We start from the raw sequence: 25,301 nt of genomic DNA, 5'->3' as shown, positions 1-25,301 counted from the left end.
TGCTCATTTTTGAAGAATAGTGACTCTGCTTTAACTCACATTAATGAGATAAGTAAACCTGCTTTGGAGTAAAATTTTTCCTATTTCGATCTCTTAAAAAAATCAAAGATATAAATGACTTGATGGGGTGCTGAACTTTAGTTCAAGGCATTATCATGTCCCTTGCAGCCCTGGCTGAGCCAAGTCACGCATGATATTACACTCTGTCATCGGAGCTTCTGAACCCCTTCCAACGGACTTCTGTTTGCTAGTTTCTGTTGTCTTCTTATACTGTTGTCTAAAAACCCAAATAATCATTTGGTCAATCAAACAGCATCTACTACTGCAAACCAAGGCAAATCAATAGTCCTCTAAACATCAGTATAAAAAAATAACACCTGTATTCTGGGAACCTAATTTTACACTAAAACATCATAGGAACCTCAGTAAAAGTAGCTCTGTAGCTCTGAACAAAAACTAAATTAAGGCCTGCATAGTTTTCTTTACTACCTCAGGAAAGTACTAACTTAATGCCTTTCCGCCATGGGATCAGGCATTAAAGACTAATTACTGGTAAGAAGGAAAATGGTTGGCTTTAGTATTTGGGGAAAAAAGTTCAGTTTACTGCAACCACAAATTAATGTAGGGACTAACGAAATCCACTTTCAGCTTGGATGCAAAAATGGTGGTCCCCTTCCCTTTACCTACAGTATAAAAGCCCCATTCATTCAGAAAACATTTATGTAGCACTTTACCACTAGGCACTATTCTAGTTGTCTGGGGAGAAAACAGTGAATAAACTAAAGTCCCTGCTCTCAACATTTAGTGAAGAAAAAGTAAAGTAGTGGCAAAGGGGCAAAGAATAACGGCACAAGGCTTGGTGGGGTTAGGATAGGCCTCTCTGATAAAGTGACATTTGAGCAGACACCTTAAGTGAGGAAGTGAAATCATGGGGAATTTGAGGGACGACTGTCTAGATGGATGAAATAACGTGAAGGCCTAGAGGCAGAAGCATGTTCATAGATACTTGAGAACGGCAAGATGAGTGTGGCTGAATCAGTGAGCAAATTCAGTTTTAGGGGCTGAGGGGCTTTTTCGCTATGGTAGGAACTTCACACCCTGGGATGGGAAGCCACTGGAAGTTTTGAGGAGATTCAACATCATCAGGTATGTTTTAAAGGATAATTCTTGCTATCGTGTAGAGAATAGGATGGGGAGGCACAAGGGTAAAAGCAGTCTTATGTCTATTCCTAGTGCCTCCTCCAACTAGATGTATCACCGTATTTGCAGCTAGTATTTACTGAGTTCGTATGTGCCAAGCATAACTTGTATCATTAATCATCTAAACAAAACTCCTAAGTAGTTATTACAAATGGGAAAGAAAACAAAAAGATTCAGGCAAGGTCAAGGAATTTCACAATAAAGAGCTACTAAATGGTGAAATCATAAACAAATCTGCCTGACGATAAAGTGCAGGTTTCTTCTACTACAACACACAACACCCTAAGCCAATTTGCCTCAGACCACTGAACTCTTCACACATATTACCCTCTGCCAAGAAAAAACACTCTTCCACCCAATTTCTTTGATGACAAACTTGTTAGCTTTTCTGGATCAACTCAAGTAACTCCCTCCCAAGTGAAATCATTCCTGATTTTTCCCAGGCCACTTAGCTGTTCCATCTTCTGTGCCTTTATAGCAGTTGCTTCATCTTCATTCCTCTGAAACAACACTTACTGGTTGTAGAGTAATAGTACCCATTTATGTATGTCCACCAAGTTCCTCATGACAGAGTCATGACTTACTTGCCATAAGCTCTCCCACCCCTACCTACACCCCCCTCTCCTGCCTCCACCCCCACACACATCTAGCACAGTTCCAGGAGCCAAATAAACGCTGAGTGGAGAATCAAATTATTAAAAAATAAAATGTAGAGTCTCATTCTACTCTATGCATTTAGGACATCTGGTGCCACATTCTTTAAAAGCGAAAAAACACACATAAAAATAAACATGAAGTGATGGGTGTATTAACTAGACGGAGGGAATCTTTTCACAATGTATATGCATATTGAATCATCACAACATACAATTTAAATGTCTTAGTTTTACCAATTGTAATTCAACAAAACAGAAAAAAATTAGCAACAGGTGGCGATAAAAAATAACAGTAATGGGTGTTGATTTACTGTGATTTCAAAATATATAAAAATACTGAATCATTCGGCTGTACATCTGAAACTAATATCAAGTACATCTCAATTTTTTTAAGAAGTGTATATCTAGTTTTGCTGTTAAATAGGGCTCTGAATCATTTGCAAATTGTAGATATTTAAGCAAAGCTTTGAAAACTTTGCCAAAATCCAAAGTTAGACAATAAGAAACATAAAACTTTGTCCAAAGAAATTACTTAAAAACTAGTCAACACTTAGCCTGAAAGAGTGAAGGATCATTACACCTTACTCTTGTTGGTTTCAATATTAGGAAGACTGAAATGTGTGTATGAGATTGTCTTGAAAGGCAAAATTAAGAGCAATTACGTGGAAGACACAAAAAACATCATGGCTTAATTGAAGCAAAAAATATACTATGAAACAAAACATTTCAATTGCAGGAAACTCTGTTTCCAGAAACATTCATATAAAAGCTGTGTGGCCACCCTGATGAAAAGTAATGGAAGGATGCACTCTACTCCTATGTAAGACATTTTGATCCTCATATTATTCCAGAATATTTAAAATAGTTCCAGATCTCTAGTTCAGAACTCTTCTACAAAGTTATCAAATTCAGTGGATTTTGAAAATATTGGCCCAAAGTTTCTCATTATGCCTGTCTTCCACATAACCTGACATTTTTGCTATCTTAAACTTGGTAGTTCTTGGTTTCGACAGGATATGTAGTATGTAACACAGACAAGGCAAAGATGAATATAAGGCATTTTGTATTTACCCTTATGATGTTCCCTCCCACAAAATCTTTCCAGAACCTGAATCAGTTTCTATGCTGGTTACCAATTTAGAGTATCTCAACTCCAAATTCACCCTGAAGGGACTGTCCTTTTGCTTTCCACCTGCACCATCAGCAAACCAGGTGGGTATGAAAACATCCAGTGGTGCTCTGCCCACAATCCCAGAATACATGGTTCTCCTGGCAACCTCAGGCTGGCCCAGGCTGGTGATCACCTTCCTTCAACCTTCCCAACACAACAACCAACTCATGCTCCAGGTATCCTGCCAACATTGGGACCCCTTATGCCCCCTGCATGCCCAGACACCCAGTCACCAGCTCCAGCTTCCCTGAACCTCGGGGAGGCTTCCTGCTTGCCTAGTGACTGCCCACCAACCCCAGTCAGGGCAAACCAGTAAACTTCTCTGCCATCCAGTGAGCTGCAGCCACCCCTTCTTCAACATGGCCTGAGCACAAATCTTAGGCCCCCTCTTCCAAGAACATCCTTCCTTGAGAACTCTCCCTCAGCTCTGCAGTACCGCAGAGCTCTCCTTTATCTCTTTGGCATAGTTAAAACATTTTAAAATTAAACCTCCCTTGTTAAAGCCACTGTGTGGTTTCTGTTTCTAGATTGGACCCAGACTGGTAGTTTCCCATCAAGCCAGTCTCAAAGAAGTAACACAATAAAAAACCGTCACTGAAAGCTTTCCTAGACTTAGTTCTCGATCTGTAAAATAGTTTATGTACCTGATGAAATGCAATAGAAAAACTCAAAAATCTTAAAGTTTTGAGGGTTCAAGGGGTGAGAAAGCTTACAATTAAGTCACCCAAAATACTTACACAAATGTTGATTTTATCTGATAAATAGCAGCAACATCAAAAAAGTGACTTCCAAAACAGGTTTAATTTACTTCATTTTAAAAAGGATTTATAGAACATTGCATAAATAAAAGATGTGGTCTCTCCTATTTTGAGCTCACCTTATACAGGGAACTACTCTTAGAATTATCAATCAACACTCTATAAATTTACATGTTCTTTATTTACACAATATAAGAGGCAGTATCATCAAGGACATAAAACAAAAATCAATCATCTAACATTTTTTGAGACATTTTCTCCCCTAGGAATACAATGGGAAAAAAGAGGCACTGTCCAAAATATAGTAGCTAAATATAAACAAAAAATATAATAGCTTAAAGAGTGACGGGGGAAGGAAAAAGGAAAACCAACTTACTAGAGTTTGCAAGAAGGTTAGAAAGTTTGGAAAGGGAAAGACAAAAGCTTTAAAGACATGGCAGAGTAAGCTTTAGACAACCAGAATGAAAGAAAACTCTGTGTTTCAAGTATGGAAAATACAACGCACAAAGATGAGAATATACGTAGATTTTAGGGAGAATCTGAGTAGAGCAATTTAGCTAACTCAGTTTGCTAAAACAGATCAGTATGGTTAAGGCGGCGGGTGTGGAACTGTCTTGCAGAGACCAGACAGCCTGTCTTCAGTGTAAGGGAGGAACGTTTCGGGTTGTAATAGGCCATCAGGAGGCAAATTGACTAGTCTCAGGTAAGGTAATGAAGGATGGCTAGAAGTTGTAGTATTTTTTGTATAAATTTGTATAAAAATTGTAGCATTGGGAGAAAGCTGTCACATAGATGGGTCTGGTCTACAGTAAAGACAATGTAGAATAAACCAGGAGGGTAAAAAGCTAAAATTATTTTTTGTTCAAAACAGACATTTGTGGCTGTTAGCCACAGATGAATATAACAAAGGAAATAAAGGAAGCAGGGAAGTAGGAAAGGAATAATTTCAAATATAATAGGAAATATCTAATATCACCTGTTATATATTATGTTCACATTTTATCATTACACATAGAGCACTACAATCCAAAACAACATATAACCAAGTATGAAACATCCAAATGATACACAGAATACAACAATACAAAGTCTTTTATATTTGAAGAAACCAGTTGTTCAGAAATTACCAGTTTTATTGGCCTTTTCTTTTATCTCTTTTCATGCCACTTGACTTTTTCCAAGTTCCAAATAGGGTTTTAGACATAGTGAAAGGTAGGACAGGAAAAATTTAAATTCAAATTATGAGTGATTTTGTGTGTTCAAAACATAGGGGGAAACAAGAAATACTGTCATGATTTATCTTCAGGAAACATTTTATAGCTATGTATAATTTAACAAGACATTATCTTAAATATTAAGTATAAAATAATACCCAAAAAAATCCACATTTATGAACTTCAACAAAAAACAAAAGTAACTAGAGACATAACCAAAACAAACCCAAGAAAACAGTTTCTCAATTTGCTTAGAAATCCTATGAAGCTGAAATTAATTGCCACAGAAAAATCTGAGTTCTTATTGATAAGAAAATACAGTTGAGTTTTGTCTTCACATATTCATCATACCTTTATCCTTTGATCTCAAATAATTTTTGGATTTAGATTTTTTACATTTTTTTCATATTCAATTAAAACTTTGAAATGTTTTATTAAAATTTTCACAATTTTTTCTACTGAACATTTTTCAATATATCTAAAAAGAGGAAAAGTGATCAAATTTTATATTCACAATGTAATTTTAAAAATCTAATTGTTCTCATTATCTGCTTTAAATTCTCAAGTCAGCAGTCTCAATACTATTGTCTCCCTTTTCCCAACTGGAAATCTCAAAATTAAAAAGCCTGAAATATGTAACATGTAATTAATTAAATCAATTCTCCAGAGAATTTCTTGAATATTTATCATTTAGCTATTTTTCTGAGTGTGACTCTCATATATTTCCTTTTTAAAATGGTTGGAATTAGTCATTTTTATTTAACTTCCTTCTTAGGTAAAAAAAACTTCCATATTTTTAACACAAAAGGAAAAATACTATTTTGGTAAGTATAATTAAATTTCTTAAAAATAGTTACAACATAAAATTTTAGGACAATCTTAACTTACTCAGTATTGGAGATACATTCTTGCAAATGGAAGCACTTCCCAAATCAGTGCTATTCAGAATTATTACAGCATAAACCCCTGGGAGATGCTTTTGCAGGCACACTATTCTATCTTATCAACCTCTAATATGCAATTAGAAGTTTATTATCTGATGTCTTTATCTTCTCTGCCTTCTTTAGAATTTTCCAGAAGTGGATTCGACTAAGCCTGGAACATGATCAACCCAGATCCACCTTATGTTCATCCAATTAAAATCAGCATTTTTCTAATAGCCAACCATTCTTTAATCATCAAATTAATGCCTTGTTTGGCTGCATGCATACTATTTGCTGTGAAGCACAAGACCATATTCAGAAAGCAGAGTGCCAATGGCAGAAATATGTCCACAGAGTAAATAAAACAAACTTATTGGCAAGTGACTCTCAAACTGGGCAAAAAAAATAGTATGGTTACTCTGACTCACTGGCCAAGGGAAAAAAAAGGGTTCACTTTACAGTTTCTAACATGTAAGTTCTATAACAAAGTTCTTACATAGATTTGGGGGAAATTATTTGACCCAATGTACTTAGAAATTCCTATTTGACAGTAAAGCTACTTAACAAAGATGCTGTCACTTGGGTATAGTATTTCTAGTATTTGTATATATACACAGATATTCTTTAATTTCAAGACTTTTAATATGCTTCAGTAGTCATGCTTTATGCCATAATTCTTAATTTTATTGGTAAAGATGTTTCCTGTTTATTAGAACTTGATAGAGACAAATATTTAAGACTACAGACTGCTTTTTAAAAAGTTCAGCTCTTATGAAACAGCTTTAAAATACAAAGTTGCTGATTTTCCATATTTTTTTTTCAAGCTGTTATCAGAATTCATCAAATTTTACTGATTTCATAGTTTTTACTAGAGTTTGACCTAAGCTCAAAACTAAAATCTTGGAAATAATCTAATGCTAAAATACTAAATTTTCAAATATCACCCCCAAAAATGTTCTGTAAACTGTCAAGTATTATCGAGATTATATTATACAGAATCAAAATCAAAGCATTAAATGATAGTCTCTTGGATTTCACAATATAAAATAACATTCCTGTTAGCACTGTATCATCCCATTATAAAACTAATGTTACTTGTAAATACAACATACCTTAAATATTTGATTTATGGAATGTAAAAGTAACATTTCCATATGGCTAAGATATACCATAACAATTTTGATATTCCTTTAAGCTCCTTAAATATGGATGCTAACTGTATTAAAAGTTTATTGAACTTTAGAGATTTTGGGTAGAAACCAGGAAGAGTTTCTTAATGATCCAGAGCCAGATGATAAAATCATGAGGATGCTGAAGGTTAGGTCCATGTAAACTTCCAGATCAGAAATCACCCTTCTTTGAATTTTAGACAGTTGCTGTCCTGAAGACCAAAATCAGACTGTAGGACATAGTGTGAATCCTTGCAGATCACATTCTGGTATTTTGGCACAAAATGAGAATAGATCACAAAAACCTATGGATATTTTCAAGTTTGGTTTTTTAAATATTATACTGAAACCAATAACAGGATAATGTATGGCTTATATTTCCTTTGTCAGTTTAAGCAATAGAAAAATATATATTTTTGTTCTGTGGTGACTATTTATTGGTTAGACCATTTTATTTTCCTCTTCACATTTTCGGTGACTTGTTTCCCACTGGTATCATCAACAAGGTCTCTCAGGCGAGATAAATGGTGCAAAGCCCTTTATTAAAAAGTATAAAACACATTATAAACCAGTATTAAGAACTGACTAGACAATGCAGACAGCAAGAAAACGTGATTACATTGTTTAACTTCAGTGTATGTGAAATGAATTTACAGAATTTTAGTTATTAAACACAATTTTTCCTTCATAAAACTTTGAGGTCTGAATAAGGGTTAAGATAATTTGCCTAAAATTCTATAAACATTTACTTTAAAAAATTATATTTTTGATATTCAAGGTTTTTTTAAGTCTGTCAAGTAGCCTACTAAGAAACAGTAATACATATAATTTGTATCACACTTAGTAAACTTTTTCATGTAATTTTTACAACAGCTCTGTGAAATACCTTTCCTTTTGGTATTCTGAGTATATCATTTAAAAAATAATAATTTATTTTTAACATGTATATTCAAGATAGCTAAAATTTAAAGAATAGCATTGAATGATCAGTTACAGTTCTGAGGAAAAACTCATTTGCCTTGAGCATGCAGGAAACAAATGGCAATTACATTTAATAATGTGGTATTATACCAACAACCTGATTTTTCTTTAAAGATTGTAGATGAGGTCTCAATGGAAAAAAATTCAATCATCCCTCAAACAAAGCAGGAAGAGAAGGCCTCTTTTTTCCAGCCTTCCTCTAAAGAATATTCTCCCAGTTTTTCCTCCCCTCTATCCTTCAGATCCTTGAAGACCACTCAAAAAAAGTTACTCAACCATATTCAATCTCTCTAATAAGAGACCAAGAAAAACAAATTATGTAATTATGATGTGCAGTAACCTCTCATTTTAGTAATTTCTAAGATGAGCTGAAAGGTGGCAACTACAACACCCCATTCTACAGTCCGTAAAACAGGCCTGATAAATGTAGATTAAATAAAACGCATCTTCCACTTTACCCAGGATGAGGATGAAGGAAACTAGTAGTGTTAATTACTGTATTGTATCTACTTCCCTGTATTCTACTTCTTAGACACTTTTACTCAAATAAGAACTTGGTTTCTACCACCCTTTTGGCAATTTTAATTACTTTGTGAGCTTTTCATCTTCATTAACTAAATGACAATTCATCTAAAGTTACTAAGCAATCAGAGATAAAATTAACTATATAGACTCTATCATTTCTATATGCTATAGTACTATCTCTCTAGCTAAAGAATTACTTTCTTCCAGAGACACATTTATGAGAAAGAAGGCAATTTGGGACTTATCTTCTTACTCTTTTCAGGATTGTTAATTGAACTACCTGTGTTCAAGAGAAAGAAAAAAAGCAAGTGACTAGTGTCTTATTGTATACAACTCGGAGGGCCACAGATCCCTTGGATTTAGAGAGTCTATGAAATTAGATGGGAAAAAAATCCCCATCTTTATTTTCACTAAATGCTGCCTGTAAATTAGCATTTCCTTCCATTATGAATATAAGCCAACAGACCAAAATCTGTGACCTCATGTGCCACAGAAATGAGAGATACTTTCTTATCACATTATCGTCATTGCAGGTATCTCAAAATAACTTTTCCTCATCACTACTTCAAATTTACAATAGTTATAGAATAGTTCCAAAATTATAATAGTTATTAAACCCACTGCTAGAACATAGATAACTTTAAGCCTAGTTGTTCATCCACTAAATAGTGAAGTCTCACTGGTGACCCAGATACCAATGCTTCCCAATATTCCATTTCTCTGTTTGCTGATCAACATGTGAAAGGTAAGTTAAAAACCATTCCATGGTTTATTTAATGCTTTTATTCAAGCTATATAAAACTTTTACACTAATCCATGTTTTTTACAAAATGAATTTTAACTTACCTGTATTTTAAGTGTATTGTTTTATTGTGAATGCATTAATAAAGAAGCACATACTACTAATTAGAAATTTAATATTTTAAAACTATAATTTAATATAACTGGTTTCCTTTCTAAAACTATATAGTTTATTTTATGCCTTGAAGAAACAATGTCAGGGAGAAAGGAGAGAAGGGGAGGAAAAAAAGAGAGATATGGTATGATGGGAAGGAATAAAAAATCTAAGGAGAAATCCGAAATCCTGCTACTTCAGCTAGTTCTTCCACTCAACCTCCACCTGCCCTGCTGAGAATGAAACAATCAATCTACTTAAAGAAGAGGCTATCATAAGTGATTTCTATTTCAGTTATTTGCAGGGGAACTGAATGATAAAATTGTGGAAGGAAATTATTCTTTATTTTCTTCTCTAAAAAAGTTAAAAAGCAGGCTAATTGGGAAAACATTAAGGGTTATGTTACAACACTGAGTAGTTACTCACCTTAAAAAGTGAAATAAAAGAAACTCATTTTTTATCATAACAATGTATCTTTGATGAACATTAAATACAAATGACCCATAGAAAATAACAGACTGATTATATGAGGCAATTTAGCTACATTTTAATTTACTCGTTGTTATCTTGCCTTTGGTTTCTTATTTATACTACTATACTGACTGTTCTCCTAAATTTTATGTTTACTGTCCTATATTCAGCTAGTAAACAGCAAGAACTGAGTGAAAGTCTTTTCAGAACAACTTCCTACCACTAGATCCAAGTGAAGTATGAGTATTTTAGAATAAATAAAAATCTCTGCTTTAGGATCATGTTTTCCAAGTTGAGAGGTCATTCTGTTTCTCTAGTATAGAATGAAAACCAGAAAACTGAGGAGGAAAAGTGCCTGAGAAACAGAGGACAGTTTTCTAGCTACCATTAAGTTTGGTCTTCAAAGCATAGCCTTAAGTACTCAGAATTACAAAAGCTTACACATCCATTTCCAAATTATATATAAAACATATCCAAGAGTTAAATTAAAATTATTTTTGGATGACTGATGATTTTGTAATTATCTACTGTCGCTTACCTTTCTGGTATATAGCAGTTTACTACTGCTCGTTCTTCACAGCTAGCCTAGGCAGAATAGCTGGTGGCTGACATGGCATAAAAGATTCTAGAAAAGGCACTTGCTCAAAAACTACAGTCTTTTCATTTGCTTAAAGATGACAAATTTCTTATGGAGGTCTCAGTTTTTATTGAGTTCTAATATGTAAACATACAAGACAAAGCTAAGCGTGAAAGGAATACAAGATAATTACAATTTTGTTCCCTAAAAGCAAAAATCCCTCTGGAAAAAATAACATTTTAAGCTATTATCAGTCAGTTATACTTAAGGTCCACTGTGTAATCCTACAGAACAGTTATCTCTAATGGGAGAACCTCAGAAAACTGAATGTCCAAGGGAGTAAAGTGAATGCATATTAAGACCTTGGAGTCTCTTTATACTAATGAAGGATATTTTAAAACTGGTAAGCAATCCAAACCGTTAAAAATAAGAACTGTTATTTGAGAAACAGGGACAACATAACAGGACTTTTACCCTAGGAACGGTCACTAAAGCACCCAAGGCACAATTTGCAACTTGTGAAGAAGCCAAGTTTATTTATTTTAAATATGAAAAGATGACCATAAATCTAACCAGAACATTTTGCAGTCTAGAAAAAGGAACACTGAGGTTGAATTAAGTTTAAATAGTCTTTAGAACAGTCAATCTACAGACTGAAAATAATGAAAAAATATAGTAACATGTTTCTGTAAGTCTCAACTTGCCTCATAACAGTACAGATGCCTTACTGATGATACCTTTGACATGTAAAGTAAAAGCCAAATCTAACAAAACATGGACCTTACTCTCTGAAAATGGCATTCTATCTGTAGGCAAGATCACTAATTGCCTAAGCTAGAAAAAAGCTACTATTACTTTTTTTTAAATCTAGCAAATGGTAAAAGCACCTATGATCAACTTCAATTTTTGTAGTCATTTAATTACCTATGGCCTAGTGTTCATTTTCACCAAGAAAAACACCTTCCAGGGTATGTGCCTTAACTCAAAAAAACACATTTAAGTCTGTGACAAGTTCAATACTAATGCTTTTAAGAGCCATGGGAAGCTTGAGGCCATCTACTTTAAAAGCAGAAAAAGGTCTTAACCTAGATAATCAGCTGAGGCCCTGAACCTCGTGTAAATGGATAATGTATCACTATCATTAATGAGATAAGTGTTAGAAACACAGGCTGTCTGATTTGAATCCCTGCGTTCTCTCTTACTACCTTTGTAACCTTGGGAAAATTACTTAACTACTTGATCTTTATTACTTAATCTATACTATAAAGATAATAATAGTACTTGACTCATAGGGTTATGAAGATCACATACATTACATTCAAAAGCACTAAGAACACTGACACTTGGTAAATGTTCAATAAATATTAGTTACTATCATTATTCACTGAATCTTTTTGGGTATGAAACACTATACCCAAGTACTATGGCCAGCTATAAAGAAAGAGGCATACTTCCACCCACAAGATTATAAATTAAGCAGAGGAAAAAAATCATATATATATATATATGTTTTGTAAACTATGAAAACAAAAAAAAATTCATAAATATACACATATATGTATATGTGTATGTATATAATATATGTAATGACAGAGTCCTAAGTTGACATGCCTAGTGTTTCACTTTTCCATCACTTTCTTAAATAACAGAATCCTAAGCCAATTCTGGAAGGACAAAAGATAGACAGTATTTGTTTAGTTCCACTTACAGCCAAGTGAAAGGGTGTTACCAAAGTAAAAAATTTTAATCAGCATATCCTAAGCTCAGTATTCCCTCTTCTGAGGGCATTGCATATTCACACAAATAAACCCATAAATAAACACCCTTCCTTTCTGCCAATATTCTGACCGTAATAGGTCATACTTGTATTCTTCCCCACTGTTTTGTTTAAGATAAGCAGATAGATCTTAAGCCCTAAGGATGCTTATCTATCTTTATACCCAGGACATTATATACATTTTAGATTTCTGTGTAGATATGTCAAATTATGATGCATTTGTGATTATGTTTATCCTAAAGGGAATATATGAAGACACCTTCCATGAACAAGCTGTTCTTCCAGAATATCCATACCAATATTATCTCAAATTGTTGCTATTACTCAGAAATGAAGAGACTCTCTAGGCCATTCATATTCATTATATTTTAGGTGTCTAAGGTTATCTCACTAAGTTCTTAGAACATTTTAAATAGGAATAGCACAGACTTAAGATAAAAATGTAGGGATTATATAATATGCTCCAAGAAGCCTGTATTTAAGATGTTAAGATATACCGAGTACATCTACTCTTAGAATTGGTTAATTCCATCCTATAACATTCTGATGTCAATCAAAAGATGGTTAACGAATTTGTATCCATAACATACTTAGAAATTAGTAATGAATACTTACTTTTGAAGTGACCTAGTAATAGGAACCATACTTTCCTTCAATTGTAACTTAGAGAAATTGTCCTCTGCAACCTATTATTAAAAACACAAAATATAACAAAATATTGAAATTACATAAGTATAAACTTAAATGCTATTTGTGATTACTAAGAACGTTAAAAAATACTGTCTGCATTTCCAATGAAATCATTCTAGCAAATAATTTCCAATCATTGTTTATTTTTTCTTTATTTTAAAAACACAACTACTAGTTAGATCACCTTTCAATTGTCCTGAAGTAAGCATCTACATGCATGTCCAATAAAAATCAAATCTTGTCTTGACATTTTGACTTTACTGAACAAGGTTATATCTCTATGATATTTAAAAGGAGGAAAGTAGGATGGATTACACTCCATATGTTAATGTTATTATTATTAGAATGTAAAGAGAAAAATACAACTCAAATGAGCAGGCTGTGACAGTTCCCAAGAGCTGATCCACTCATCTGTAATAAAAACTGCATTTCATAAAGCTCTACTGAATAACAATAACAAAACTGATAATAAAAATATTTATTAAGTATCTACCAGGTATTTTTTATCAGGTGTCAAGCACTGTAATAAGTACTTGATATTGTTTGTCTAATTTTTCTTCTCAACAACCTTATTTTACAGAAAAGGAAACTGAATCTAAAGAGATTAAGTGATTTATACAAATATTCCACTTGCTGAAAAGTAGAATTAGAATTTATAATCAGAGGTGGAAGAATATAAACTCTATGTTCGTAAACACCATACTACTATGAAGAACATTCAACCTCTACAGAATAGCTGCCCAAAGAAGACAGATTTCCAAATTCTAGGAAATACATAAAAATACAGTATTTTTAAAATAAAATTTTACATAGTAGTCAGAAGTCAATAAACACATAGTAACACAATTAGATTTCAGATGACAAAGGTATATGGAGAAGTCTAATGGTGAAAAGGTTTTATAGGCCTCCCCAAATATAAACACAAGAAGTTGGACTACACAGAATAATTTTGTAGGAATTAAAAAACAACTCTTATAAATCCTTTCATTCTACAATGGTAATATCATCATATCTAAGTAAGATGCTGTATTTATAACCATAAACTAAATAGAACAATCTACTCAGGGGTACACAACTACAGAAATCTAGTAGTATTATATTTAAAAAAGTTACTTTTGAAAAAAAAAATAATAGTACAACTCAACATGTGTTATGTGGCATAATTATTAACATAGAATTAGAGGTCAAACTAAAAATATCTAGAAAGAAATCCCAGATCTTTGCACATCTCAAGTCATATTCACAGAACTCAATTCATAAATCAAGTTTGTGCTCACTTGTGTAATTTCTTCTTTTGGCTCTGTGGTTTTATTCTGATTAAAACTTTCTTGCACTGCTTGAAGGTTAAATAACATTTGTTTCAGGGCTTCAACAGGACCATGATGTTTCCCTCCAGAAAGGGTACAGCTCTAAGGTTAAAAAAGATGCGTGATTAACCTTTCAAATTCAGGGTATAAAAAATTTTGTATTACTTTCCCCCCAGTAAAAAATTAATGAAAAAGAAAGTCCAAACAATACATGTCAATAAAGTGTCTTTAAAATGTCAAAATTGTAACTCATCACCTTCCCTTACCCAGTCCCCAGCTGACATTAGAGAAAAATCATAATTAACAGTTTGGCATATCGTTTCTAGTCCCTACTCTTTTAAAATGAATAGTACATGTTTACACCAGCAATGCATTCATTTCATACATTAAAAAGCATAGATTTTTAAAACTGAAAGGCTCTTAGGGATCGGGTAAGCCAACATGGTCTTTGCAAGTGTGTAAACGAAGCTGATTAACAACTGAGCAAGGATTCAAATTTCAAATATACTATTCTCTGTCCACTTCTAAGTAAGCTTTCATACAAGAAAATGCTGGTTTTTCACCTCATGAGCCACACATTCCTTGCTACCTAAAAAAACACTCATACCTCTGTTATCACTGATCTTACCTGTATCCAAAAAAGGCACAGCACTTAGCCACATAAGGTGGTCAGAATACTTTTAAGAGAATCTGCAGGGGATATTTTTTTTTATTAAGGTATTATTGATATACACTCTTATGGAGGTTTCACATGAAAAAACAATGTGGTTACTACATTCACCTATATTATTGTGTCCCTGCATACCCCACTGCAGTCACTGCCCATCAGTGTAGTAAGATGCCAGAGTCACTATTTGCCTTCTTTGTGCTGTCTTCCCCATGATCCTCTCCGCACCATGTGTGCCAACCTTCAATGCCCTTCTCCCTCCCTCCCCACCCACCCTCCTCCACCCCTCCCCTTTGGTAACCACTAGTCCCTTCTTGGAGTCTGTGAGTCTGTTGCTGTTTTGTTCCTCCAGTTTTACTTCATTGTTATACTCCACAAATGAGGGAAATCATTTGGTACTTGTCTTTCTCCGCCTGGCTTATTTCACTGAGCATATCCTCCAGCTCCATCCATGTTGTTGCAAATGGTAGGATTTGTTTCTTTCTTATGGCTGAATAGTATTCCTTGTGTATATGTACCACCTCTTCTTTATTCTTTCATATACTGATGCACACTTACGTTGCTTCCATGTCTTGGCTATTGTACATAGTGCTGTAATAAACATAAGGGTGCATATGTTTTTTTGAATCTGGGAAATAATATTCTTTGGGTAAATTCCTAGGAGTAGAATTCCCAGGTCAAATGGTATTTCTATTTTTAGTTTTTTTGAGGAACTTCCATATTGCTTCCCACATGGTTGAACTAATTTACATTCCCACCAACGGTGTGGGAGGGTTCCTGCAGGGGATATTTTTGAACTTTTTAAAAGTCTTACAGATGTATTACATTTACACTTTTCAATGAGTTGCCATGTTCTGCTAACTAGTGGCAAATAGGCCTCCTAAGATACATGAAATTTAACATATTTCAGCATTTAATCCTCAAGTCTAGGGAAAGCTGCTGACTAGCATGGGTAGGATACTGGAAGTGAGTACTCACTGGTGAAGAAATTGAAAGTTAAGCATAATGGCTAAAAAGATTTTAAAGACATTCTGCACAGTTATATTAGCAAGGTGTAAGAAACAGGGTGTGGGATGTAAAATGGTGCAGCTGCTGTGGAAAATGGTATTCCTCAAAAGATGGAACACAATTCCTCAAGATTAAGCATAAAATTACTACAAGATCATATATTTCCCCTTCTGGTTACATACCCAAAAGAAGTTAAAGCAGAAATTCAAAAAGATATTTGTACACCCATGTTCATAGCAGCATTATCCACAATAGCCAAAAGGTGGAAGCAACCCAAGTATCCATCAATGGATGAATGGATACACAATACTTGGTACGTACATACAATGGAATATTGTTCAATCTAAGAAAGGAAATTTTGACACATGATACAACATATATAAACCTTGTTGACATGCTAACAGAATAAGCCAGTTCACAAAAGGACAAATATTGCATGATTCTTCTTTTATGATGGATTGAATCATGTCCCCCCAAAATTTCATGTTGAATCTCTACCCTCAAATGCAGGTGTATTTGGAGATACAGCTATAAAGAGAAAATTTAAATTAAATGAGGTCATAAGGGGGGCCCTGATACATGGTTATCATCCTTACAAGAAGAGACATGTTAAGAGTTCAAGGAACAGCCATGTGAGAGCACAAGAAAGTGGCTGTCTACAAGCCAGGAAGAGTCTTCACCAGGAACATCACCAACCAGCACCTTGATCTTAGATTCCCCAGAAACCAGAACTATGAAAAACAAGTTCTGTTGTTTAAGCCACCAGTCTATGGTATCTGGTGTTGGCAGCTTGAGCAGACTAAGAAATGTAAGATTCCTAGAGTAGTCAAATTCTTAGAGACAAAAAGTAGAATGGTGATAGTGAGAGGCTAAACAGAAAGGGGGATGGCGAGTTACTTTTAACGGGTACAGCATTTCAGTTGGGGGAGATGAAAAAGTTCTAGAAATGGACTGTGCATCCTATCAGAGGGTTCATGATATATTATCATTGAGTTGATATAGTCTCAACAGAAATACAACTCTCCATAATCAACCACTCTATGGGAAAATACAATTCACTTTGTAATAGTCTGTTTTACATGTTTTCCAGAAAAGACTGTAATGACAACTTAGGTTTCTGTAGAGTTCAATCCCAGGTCCCTCTACTTTGGAATACTACAATAATTAGTAATTCTAGGAGTGTTGGTTTTATGACATGTGTTGGAGAAGAGGGGGTCTTGGTCACTTTCTGTTGTATAACATCTAACTCAGAAATTAATATCTATATACTAGTCACAAATATTCTTCTAATAAGTTAAAAAGATTTAACTTTACCCACCTGACTATCATTATGTAAAAAGTCTTCAAGGAACCCTTTAGCACACTTTGCCTTTGAAATTTGCTGAGGACTATCATCAGAGTTAACAGGAACAGGAGATTTGCTAAATAGGATTTAAGGATACAAGATAGCAATTAAGTTCCCAATTCATAAAAATTAGTATATAATTGAATGGTTAGCATTTAAATGCAAACTGTCACCAAGAAATAAACATTAAAGATACGATTCATATTGATGGTGCTTGGTCCCTCATCTTCTCCTAAACTGATGTCAGAATCTAACCCCCTCCCGTCTCCTTGCTTCTCCTTTAAAGCTCTAAGGGAAAACTATAAAGAAACTGAAAAATAAACAAATAAGCTTTCAATTATAGACAATGCTCCAAAAGCTCTTTGTTTGAAATAAGCAGTACATTTCTCTAATTAACATTAGTTACCTAATGGTAATACACAAAACCCCCATAAGAGTTTCCACTGGGATGGCATTTACATGCTTTTCCACATCAAAGCAATAGGACAGACTTCCCCTCCAGAACTGGTATTAACATAGAAGACAGATTATAGTGGGAAAAGGATCAATTTTGAAAATAAAAATTCTGTGTTTAAATCCTAATCCTACTTACTATATGACCTTAAGTAAATTATCTGAATTTCAATTTCTGTATCTGTAGTCCCATTTATCACACAGAAATTGCAAAAATTAACTCTATGTACCCAGAACATTTAATAGATGGTATGTTTCCTTCTTGATGTTCAAGGGGTAGTAGAGGAAAATCCCTAGCAAAAGAATTTTCCCAATTCTATTAGTCACAGAGAATAAACCCATTCATTCTCTTATTTATATATCAATGTCTTTCTGACTCAAATACTGATACCTAAGAATCTTTTTGTAACATTTAAATGTCAAATGCACATTTTTTTCTCAATAATTAACAGCACTTCATTACTGACTCATTTGATTTGTAATTTACTGTGAGCTTTCTCTCACTCCCAAGTAGTCTTTTCTCCCACTCTACCAAAAGGATTTGTACATCTACCTTCTTTCATCAACAAACATTTACCCCATTATGGAAGAGGGGTCCTGGGTGCAGAGGGATTCATTATACTGTTGTTCTACCTTTCTTTGTTTAGCTTTTTAATTTTTTCCAACTTGTTGGAAATTTTCAAACAAAGCAATTATTTGGTTGTGGTTATGCTCTATCTTTTATTCATTACACCTTAAGTACTTCCTAGTCAATTTTGGTTTTGAGGACAGACTGATAGTTTGTTAATGTTACACTGAGATTAGGTCTATTTCTTCTTCTCACAATCCATCATTAACTTTATGTACAAACATACCCATCACAATATGAATTCAATCTTCCAAAAATCAACTATTGTATGCAAGGCACTAGGCCAAACCATTAATGATAATAAAAAAATTAGACAGGTTAGAAGTTATCTAATTACAAAATGCATTAAATGTATTCAAATATTTTACTCTTAATTTAAATATCTCTGATATTACTTACTCAAACATTTTGGTTCCAACTGAAAGCAAAGTATTGCAGCAACAGTACTTTACAAATGCAAAGACCAACTGATAAGAATATAAAAAATTAGGAAATAGGAAAGATAAGAGAAATTAAGTGAGCTAATTATTAATGCAAGTTTTAAAAAAAAGAAGATACTATTGAATCAACAATTGAGAAGTTAAGTTAAATGAAGAAAACAAATACTCTGGATAATCATCACCACTACAACTACAAGAGGGCTCATCCTAAGTCAGAAACTGACCTGAATACCTAACATTTATTTTCTAATCAATTGAATCCTTACAACAACCACAAAATAGAAGAACTTATACAATGTCTTGCACAAAATAGAAGCAACATGTATGAAGTCTCAGTAAGGAAATAACAGAGCCAGAATTCCAAACCAAAATTATAGTCATTATTCACATTCAAAAACTATGTCTTTCAAATGAAAAGCAATAAAAAAAAAAAGATAGAGGAATTAACAGACTCCATCTACAAAAGAATGAAAGTTTAGACAACTGAAGATAATCATCAGAGTCTAAGACAGGATATAGAGTTACCAAGAATGCCTTTCTGATGAGTCCCAGATGTAATAGCACTAAGAAAAAAAGCTTTCCTATATGAACTCCCAATTCTTACTCCACCCTCACATTCACAGGTATCTAGGTAAACACTTTTTATTCTGAGAAACTATGTCACAGAAAGGTTAAGCACAGATATGAAACTAACTTAGAAGCCACAAAAAAATGCATAAAGTAGACCATACAAGAAAGTACACATCATTTAAGGAAAATAACAACTAAAAGAAAAGGTAATATGTAAATGAAAAGAAATGGTTTACTTTACTACATGGAGAGAATATAGAGGGGAAAAAAATAAATAAAAAAGAAAGTTAAGAATTTCATAGCACTCCTCTATCTGCAAAATAACTTTTTTGGTTCTAATTCCTCATATTAAACACTTATCAATATTTTATAGTGCAACAAAAGAAACATGTAAGAAAGTAAAAAGTTATATAAATGTATTTAAGATTATGAAACATTACACCATCTTGTGGTAACAAATGAAAAATGCAATTTAAAGCAAGCCACAATGAAAGCTATGTTCCATTGAATTGCCTTTTTATTACCATTGCTAACTATCATTAAGTTATTTTTTAAAAATAAATCAGTTATTAACATGACATTTTTCATTTGGAAAACTAGTTTTTCCATTGTAACTTACAAAGTAACAGGAATATTTTCCCATGATCTTTCTGCTTCAAGTTTATCTAATGAACAAGGACTGTCATCCTTTTTCATAGACTTCGGTAGTTCTTCAGTACATTGCTCTAGATTTCTTTTGGCCTTCAGAATAAGCAATTCAATTTTGTCACCTAATTTAAAAAATTACATTAATTCTTTAAGAAAAAAATTAAAGTTCAGTAATATCTCACAAAGGAAACAAGAATTCAGATCATTTGGACTATAACAGTATCTAAAACAGCAAATTATGTTAAAATGTGACATTTCAAACAAAGGAAAAAAGGGTAGAAAGGACATTTTCTAGTTTTAAAATGCTACATAAATGAAAACCATAAGAGTACAAAAAGATACATCACCTGATCTTTACATCAAGAATAAAACATAAAAACTCTTAAAAAATCTAAGCATAAGATCAAATTTACAGCACTTTGATTCTTAAAAACAAAACAAAAACAATTACCACTGAATGGCTTTTTGGACTGTCCTGGGAGAAGCAGATTCTTACACTGACTCTGGCTATGTTCAGAATCACATTTATATTCATTAACTACTCCTTTATCATCACTCAAGGATTTTGACATGCGTGAGGGTTCGAAAGAATATTCAAAACAGTCAAGTTTATTCATAAGTTGAGAAGTTCTTTGTGCCTGGTAACTATGTCTAGGGGAACACTGATCTTCTTCAAATATTTTGTAAATCCTTTGACTATTTGTATCAGGTAGCAAGTCTTGATTGTGCAGCCAAACTGGGTATTTGAAATCAGGTATACTAGTTATCCCTGAAACATTAAGATCGGACTTCTGGCTAGTGAGCCATCTTGGGTAATTCTGTTCAAGACTGTGTTCTGAACTGTCCTTGAAAGATGATTTCTTGGGAAAAGATAAAGATGGCTTAGAAACACATTTATTATTAGTCTTATTCACAAGCTTTGGGTTTTTTAGTCTACCACACTGTTTTCCATTTTTACTTGTATGTACAGCAGGAGTAACTATGTTATCCTTGACCATGACAGTGAAGGGTCGTTGAAAATTTTGATCCTTTTCAGTGTCCGATGAACTCAGTCTTCCAATGCATTTCTTATTTTTCTTGCTAAATCTGTGACCTGGTCCAACACAACTGAAAGAAAATGATCCATCTGCTGGAAGTTTTAATAAATCATCAGTTGTTAGACTAATGGAGTCTATGTCATTAATAGTCTGTTTTCTATAGAACAAGTAGTGTTTTTTGTGACCAGGATTTTCAAAAGCTGAAAAACAAAAGCATAGTTCTGTTTCTTTTTTATATCACATATGAAAATACTTCATAATATTCAACAGTAAATGAGAATTAAGAATCATTTTTGCCACTTTCCCTTTATCTTTTTAAAGCTCTGATTGAAAGAACAAAAGGGATGGGTTGATTAAATAGGATGTGCTTTTTTCTCACAACACTTCAATTTGTTTTAACCAACTTCTATACTTTTTCTCAAATCTCCTGAGTTTCCCCATGTTCCTTGATTTACCATTTCAATATTTTTCATCTAGATATACCCAATACCCTAATACATTCATATTAACACATACTGGTCACTCAATACTGGATACAACAAAGGAAAAAAAATATGCTATTAAACTATGTGGAAAAATAATTTGCTTTCTTGCCTACTAACCTTACAAAGCATTAACACACAGAGCGAAAATGTTCTAATTTCCTTTTCTGGAATATATTGCCCACATCATTCTAAGAGTTCAATGCAAACTTCCCCCATACTAGGGCTATTCCATAAATGCTCAATACAGTGTTAACTGGGTAATCAACAGATACTTTTTCCAAACTTGTCTTCATGGAAACCTTATCAAGAAAAAACTTAACATTTTACGAATATTATTGTCCCACAGAATACAGATCAGGAAGGCTAGCGGGATGGTCCTATCGCACTTGGGACTGATCAAATATAAACTCAGAAAGGCTGAGATTTGTTTAAAGTCATGAAGCTAGTTAATGAAAGCTAGAACCACAAAGTCAGTGTCCTTTCCATTATGTTACAATAAAATGGCTTAAGTATCAGCCACCTGCTATCATTAATTACATTCATCATCATCCCTCCAAGGTTAAAAGAGGTTCTTAACTGAAAAGTCCTGAGAACTAGAGATTTACAGAATCATTTTTTAAATTCAGATCTTAATATTAAAAAAAAGTAGTTTTTTACCCCCAAAAGACCAAAAAAGAAATACTTGTTTTCCAAGCTACAACACATCTCTCAAATGCTTTAAATCAGTGGACACAAAGAACAAAAGCATACCATTGTTTGGTTTATAAATAGAGTTGGAGAATTCTGGTGTATCAGCAGAACAATTATCAATGTTAATCTTTCCCATGCTTGCATCAGGATACATTTGACTTAGATCAAAATCATCAATGTAGGCCTGTAGAGCCTGAGATGCAGAACTGTACAGTTTATCCTTATATTGGTAAGAGCCATCAGAGTTAGAGGAATTACTACCACTTAGGCTGCAGCTTGCTAACAGAGAAGACACCGAAGACTCCCGAGAACAAACTCCGTGTTTTGAATTTGATTTTGCCATGGCTTCCTCAAAATGGGTTATTTCTATTGATTTCTCTTAAAAACAACTGTAATACAAAAACAAAAAATTAAAGTCCCAATTAAAAGGAATAATAGCCACATGCAGAGAAATGACTAAATACATAAATTTTTATTATCTCCTTTAAAGAATAAAATTCATTATCTATAAATCCTTTTTATGAAATACACATTATAGATTTTCTATTATTTTAATTGTTGTGAATTCCTTCATGGATTAGAAACCATTTACTAAGCACCTACTATGTGCCTTTGAATTATATATACAAAAATTATCTGAGAATATTCACAGAAAATACCAAAGGAAGAGTACTCACTTTTTATTTAAGTCCTAAGAACTACTTACGTATAGTCTTTTCTTAGGGTTATATATTCTATGACATCACAATACCTAACATTCCCCTATACGGAATATTTTTAAATTTGTACACCTACCACCATACACTGCAAACAGGTGCTAGTTAAAACTTTAAAAGACATCAAATATAAAGTATTAGAAACAAGGAACAATGGAGAATATTCATGCTCAGTGTTGTAAATAGCAATATGTAAGTTTAGCCAACCCCTTCCCCCTAAAAAGATGAGAGCACAAATAATTTACAATATTTATCTATAAAGAAATAAACTATAAGTTTACCATAAAAAAAGGTAGCAAACACTATTTTCCAAAAATTGTTAATAATCATTTTCTGACCTGCCTTTTTGGTACTAACCCCACTATTTTTCAATTCTTATGTTAAACAGATTCATCCCACCTCTCTTTTTAAGGTGACTAATGTAATTTCGAAATTGACTTAATATATCCACCTTACTAATTTCCCATTATTAAATCCTGTCTACCTTAACAGAGCAGTAATAGGTCCTATGTTTGAAAATCTAAGAAATAAAAGAATGAGAAGGCACTACCTCAGTACATGCTATAACATTCTTTAAAAATTAAATCAACATAAAATGGATTTTCTGTACTAAAAATGAAACATTAGTACCTCGGATTTAACACATGCTGGAATTAAAGTTAATATGCTTAAATTTTGGCTATAATTTTGGGAATGTTTAATTTGTAACAACTTTTACATAACCTTAATAACTGTAAAATTTGACTTTATACTCCCAGTTTTCCACTTAAAGAAGAAAAGTCAGAGTAAAACGTCATCCTGCCTCTCAGCATTAGAGCATGCACTTGCCTTTGCAGGAGAGCTGACAGCAGTCAGGCGAAGCAGCAGAACAGAAGATAACGGTTATTCAGCTACTTTGCGATATTAGCATACCTCTAAAGAATGGCTCTGCCCTTTCTTTACCCATCTCATTTAATAGTTTAAATTTTCTCAAGTAAATATTGCTTGGATAATAAGCTTGACCAAACGGTTTCTCCCTTACTCGAACACAGTACAGGTTACTGATATGGTTTTACAAAATCTTAAAAACAAAACAAAACCCTAAAGGGGAAAACTGTTGAGTTAATAGTTCTCAGTAAATGGGTAGTAACATTTATTTCAATTTACAGGAGGCAAATGGAAAACCCACAAGTGAATTTTTATTGTGGAAAGTTCCCAAAGGTATACAAAAGTAGAAAGAATAGTTTGATAAACCTCTATGCACCCAACATCCTGCTTAAAACAATGAACATACCCAAACTTTAATCCACCCGCTTCTCCCCACGGGATTATTTGGAAGCAAATCCCATATATCTTACCATTTCTTCCGTAAACACTTCCGTTTCCAAAAGGAAATCCATCATTCCAAAGAAGAGAATGTTAAAACAAATGTCAATGAATTTCCACCACCTCTGATTCAAGAACAGAATGTTCAGTGTTAAGAATAGTTCACAGGAAATAAAGAATTTAGGAACAACAGCTCTGTTATTTATGTTATGAAACCGAACGTCTGTTTATTCTACAGCTAAAAAGACAGGACTTAATGAACCTGAAAAGCGAAGTCTGCCGGCGCCGCTGGACCAGAGCATCCTTCCCGCGCCCGGCGTTGGGGTCAAACCCCCGCCCTCGTCTAGGACACACGCTGCCTGCGGGATTCCGGCAGCCCCGGCAGGCAGACCCGAGCTGCAGCTGGCCGCCTCCGCCCCAAACCCGTTATACTAGGCAGCAGGCGTGAGCTCCGCCGGGGACGGGTTTTTTCCGAGGCGACGGCCCCAAAGCCCAAGACCCCGCCCGCTTCAATGGACGCCTCGAGTCCCAGGGAGGCCCACGTGGGTCCTCCCGTCTCGCTCCGCGACCCTCCCCTAAAGCTGTCCTCTTCCCACCGGGACTCTCCACACGCGCGCTCCCTCCGGGAACGGCTTCGCCTTTCCTCCCCGCCATTCTGCCTACAGCCCTTCCCTCGGACTGTCAAAGCTGGGCGCCCCTCGAAATGACACCGTTTCTCAGGCCGAACTCATCCACCGGGGCACAAAAAGGAAGAAAAACGCACACTCCCACAGTTCTCCGCCTAAAGTAAGGGCTTGTTACCTGACGGGAGACCCGACAGAGCAACCCCGCCCTACACGCCGCCCCGTCTCAGGATCCACTGACCCGCCGCTTGCTCCGCCGTTCCAGCGGAGCGCGACGCCCGCGCTGGCTTTCAAACGGACCCGAAATGGCGACGTCTTGCGGTGCGCATGCGCAGCCCTCGGCCGCAGGGGGCGAGCAGGGTGGGGGGCGAA

General features: G+C 34.4%; 1 protein-coding gene across 6 annotated transcripts in view; it reads right to left on the bottom strand.

Annotated features, from left to right (window-relative positions):
- C9H18orf54 (chromosome 9 C18orf54 homolog) overlaps positions 1-25,299 on the bottom strand; it is a 28,691-nt gene extending 3,392 nt beyond the window's left edge. The window contains exons 1-9 of one of the 6 annotated variants that reach the window (XM_017648657.3): positions 25,171-25,299; positions 24,339-24,431; positions 22,346-22,674; positions 20,525-21,310; positions 20,045-20,195; positions 17,308-17,410; positions 14,285-14,416; positions 12,933-13,003; positions 3,810-7,628 (exon numbers count right to left, since the gene is read on the bottom strand). In XM_017648657.3, coding sequence (XP_017504146.3) covers positions 7,526-7,628; positions 12,933-13,003; positions 14,285-14,416; positions 17,308-17,410; positions 20,045-20,195; positions 20,525-21,310; positions 22,346-22,628 — 1,629 coding nt within the window. In that variant the 5' untranslated portion in view covers positions 22,629-22,674; positions 24,339-24,431; positions 25,171-25,299 and the 3' untranslated portion in view covers positions 3,810-7,525. The other 5 variants (XM_017648656.3, XM_073213086.1, XM_037016460.2 and 2 more) reach the window with 5 other exon arrangements.
- Between the last annotated feature and the right edge of the window lie 2 nt (positions 25,300-25,301).

The sequence above is a fragment of the Manis javanica genome, chromosome 9, assembly GCF_040802235.1.
Source record: "Manis javanica isolate MJ-LG chromosome 9, MJ_LKY, whole genome shotgun sequence".
Taxonomy (NCBI): Eukaryota; Metazoa; Chordata; class Mammalia; order Pholidota; family Manidae; genus Manis; species Manis javanica.
The sequence above is the reverse complement of the archived record's forward strand: the minus strand, read 5'-3'. Positions and strand labels throughout refer to the sequence as shown.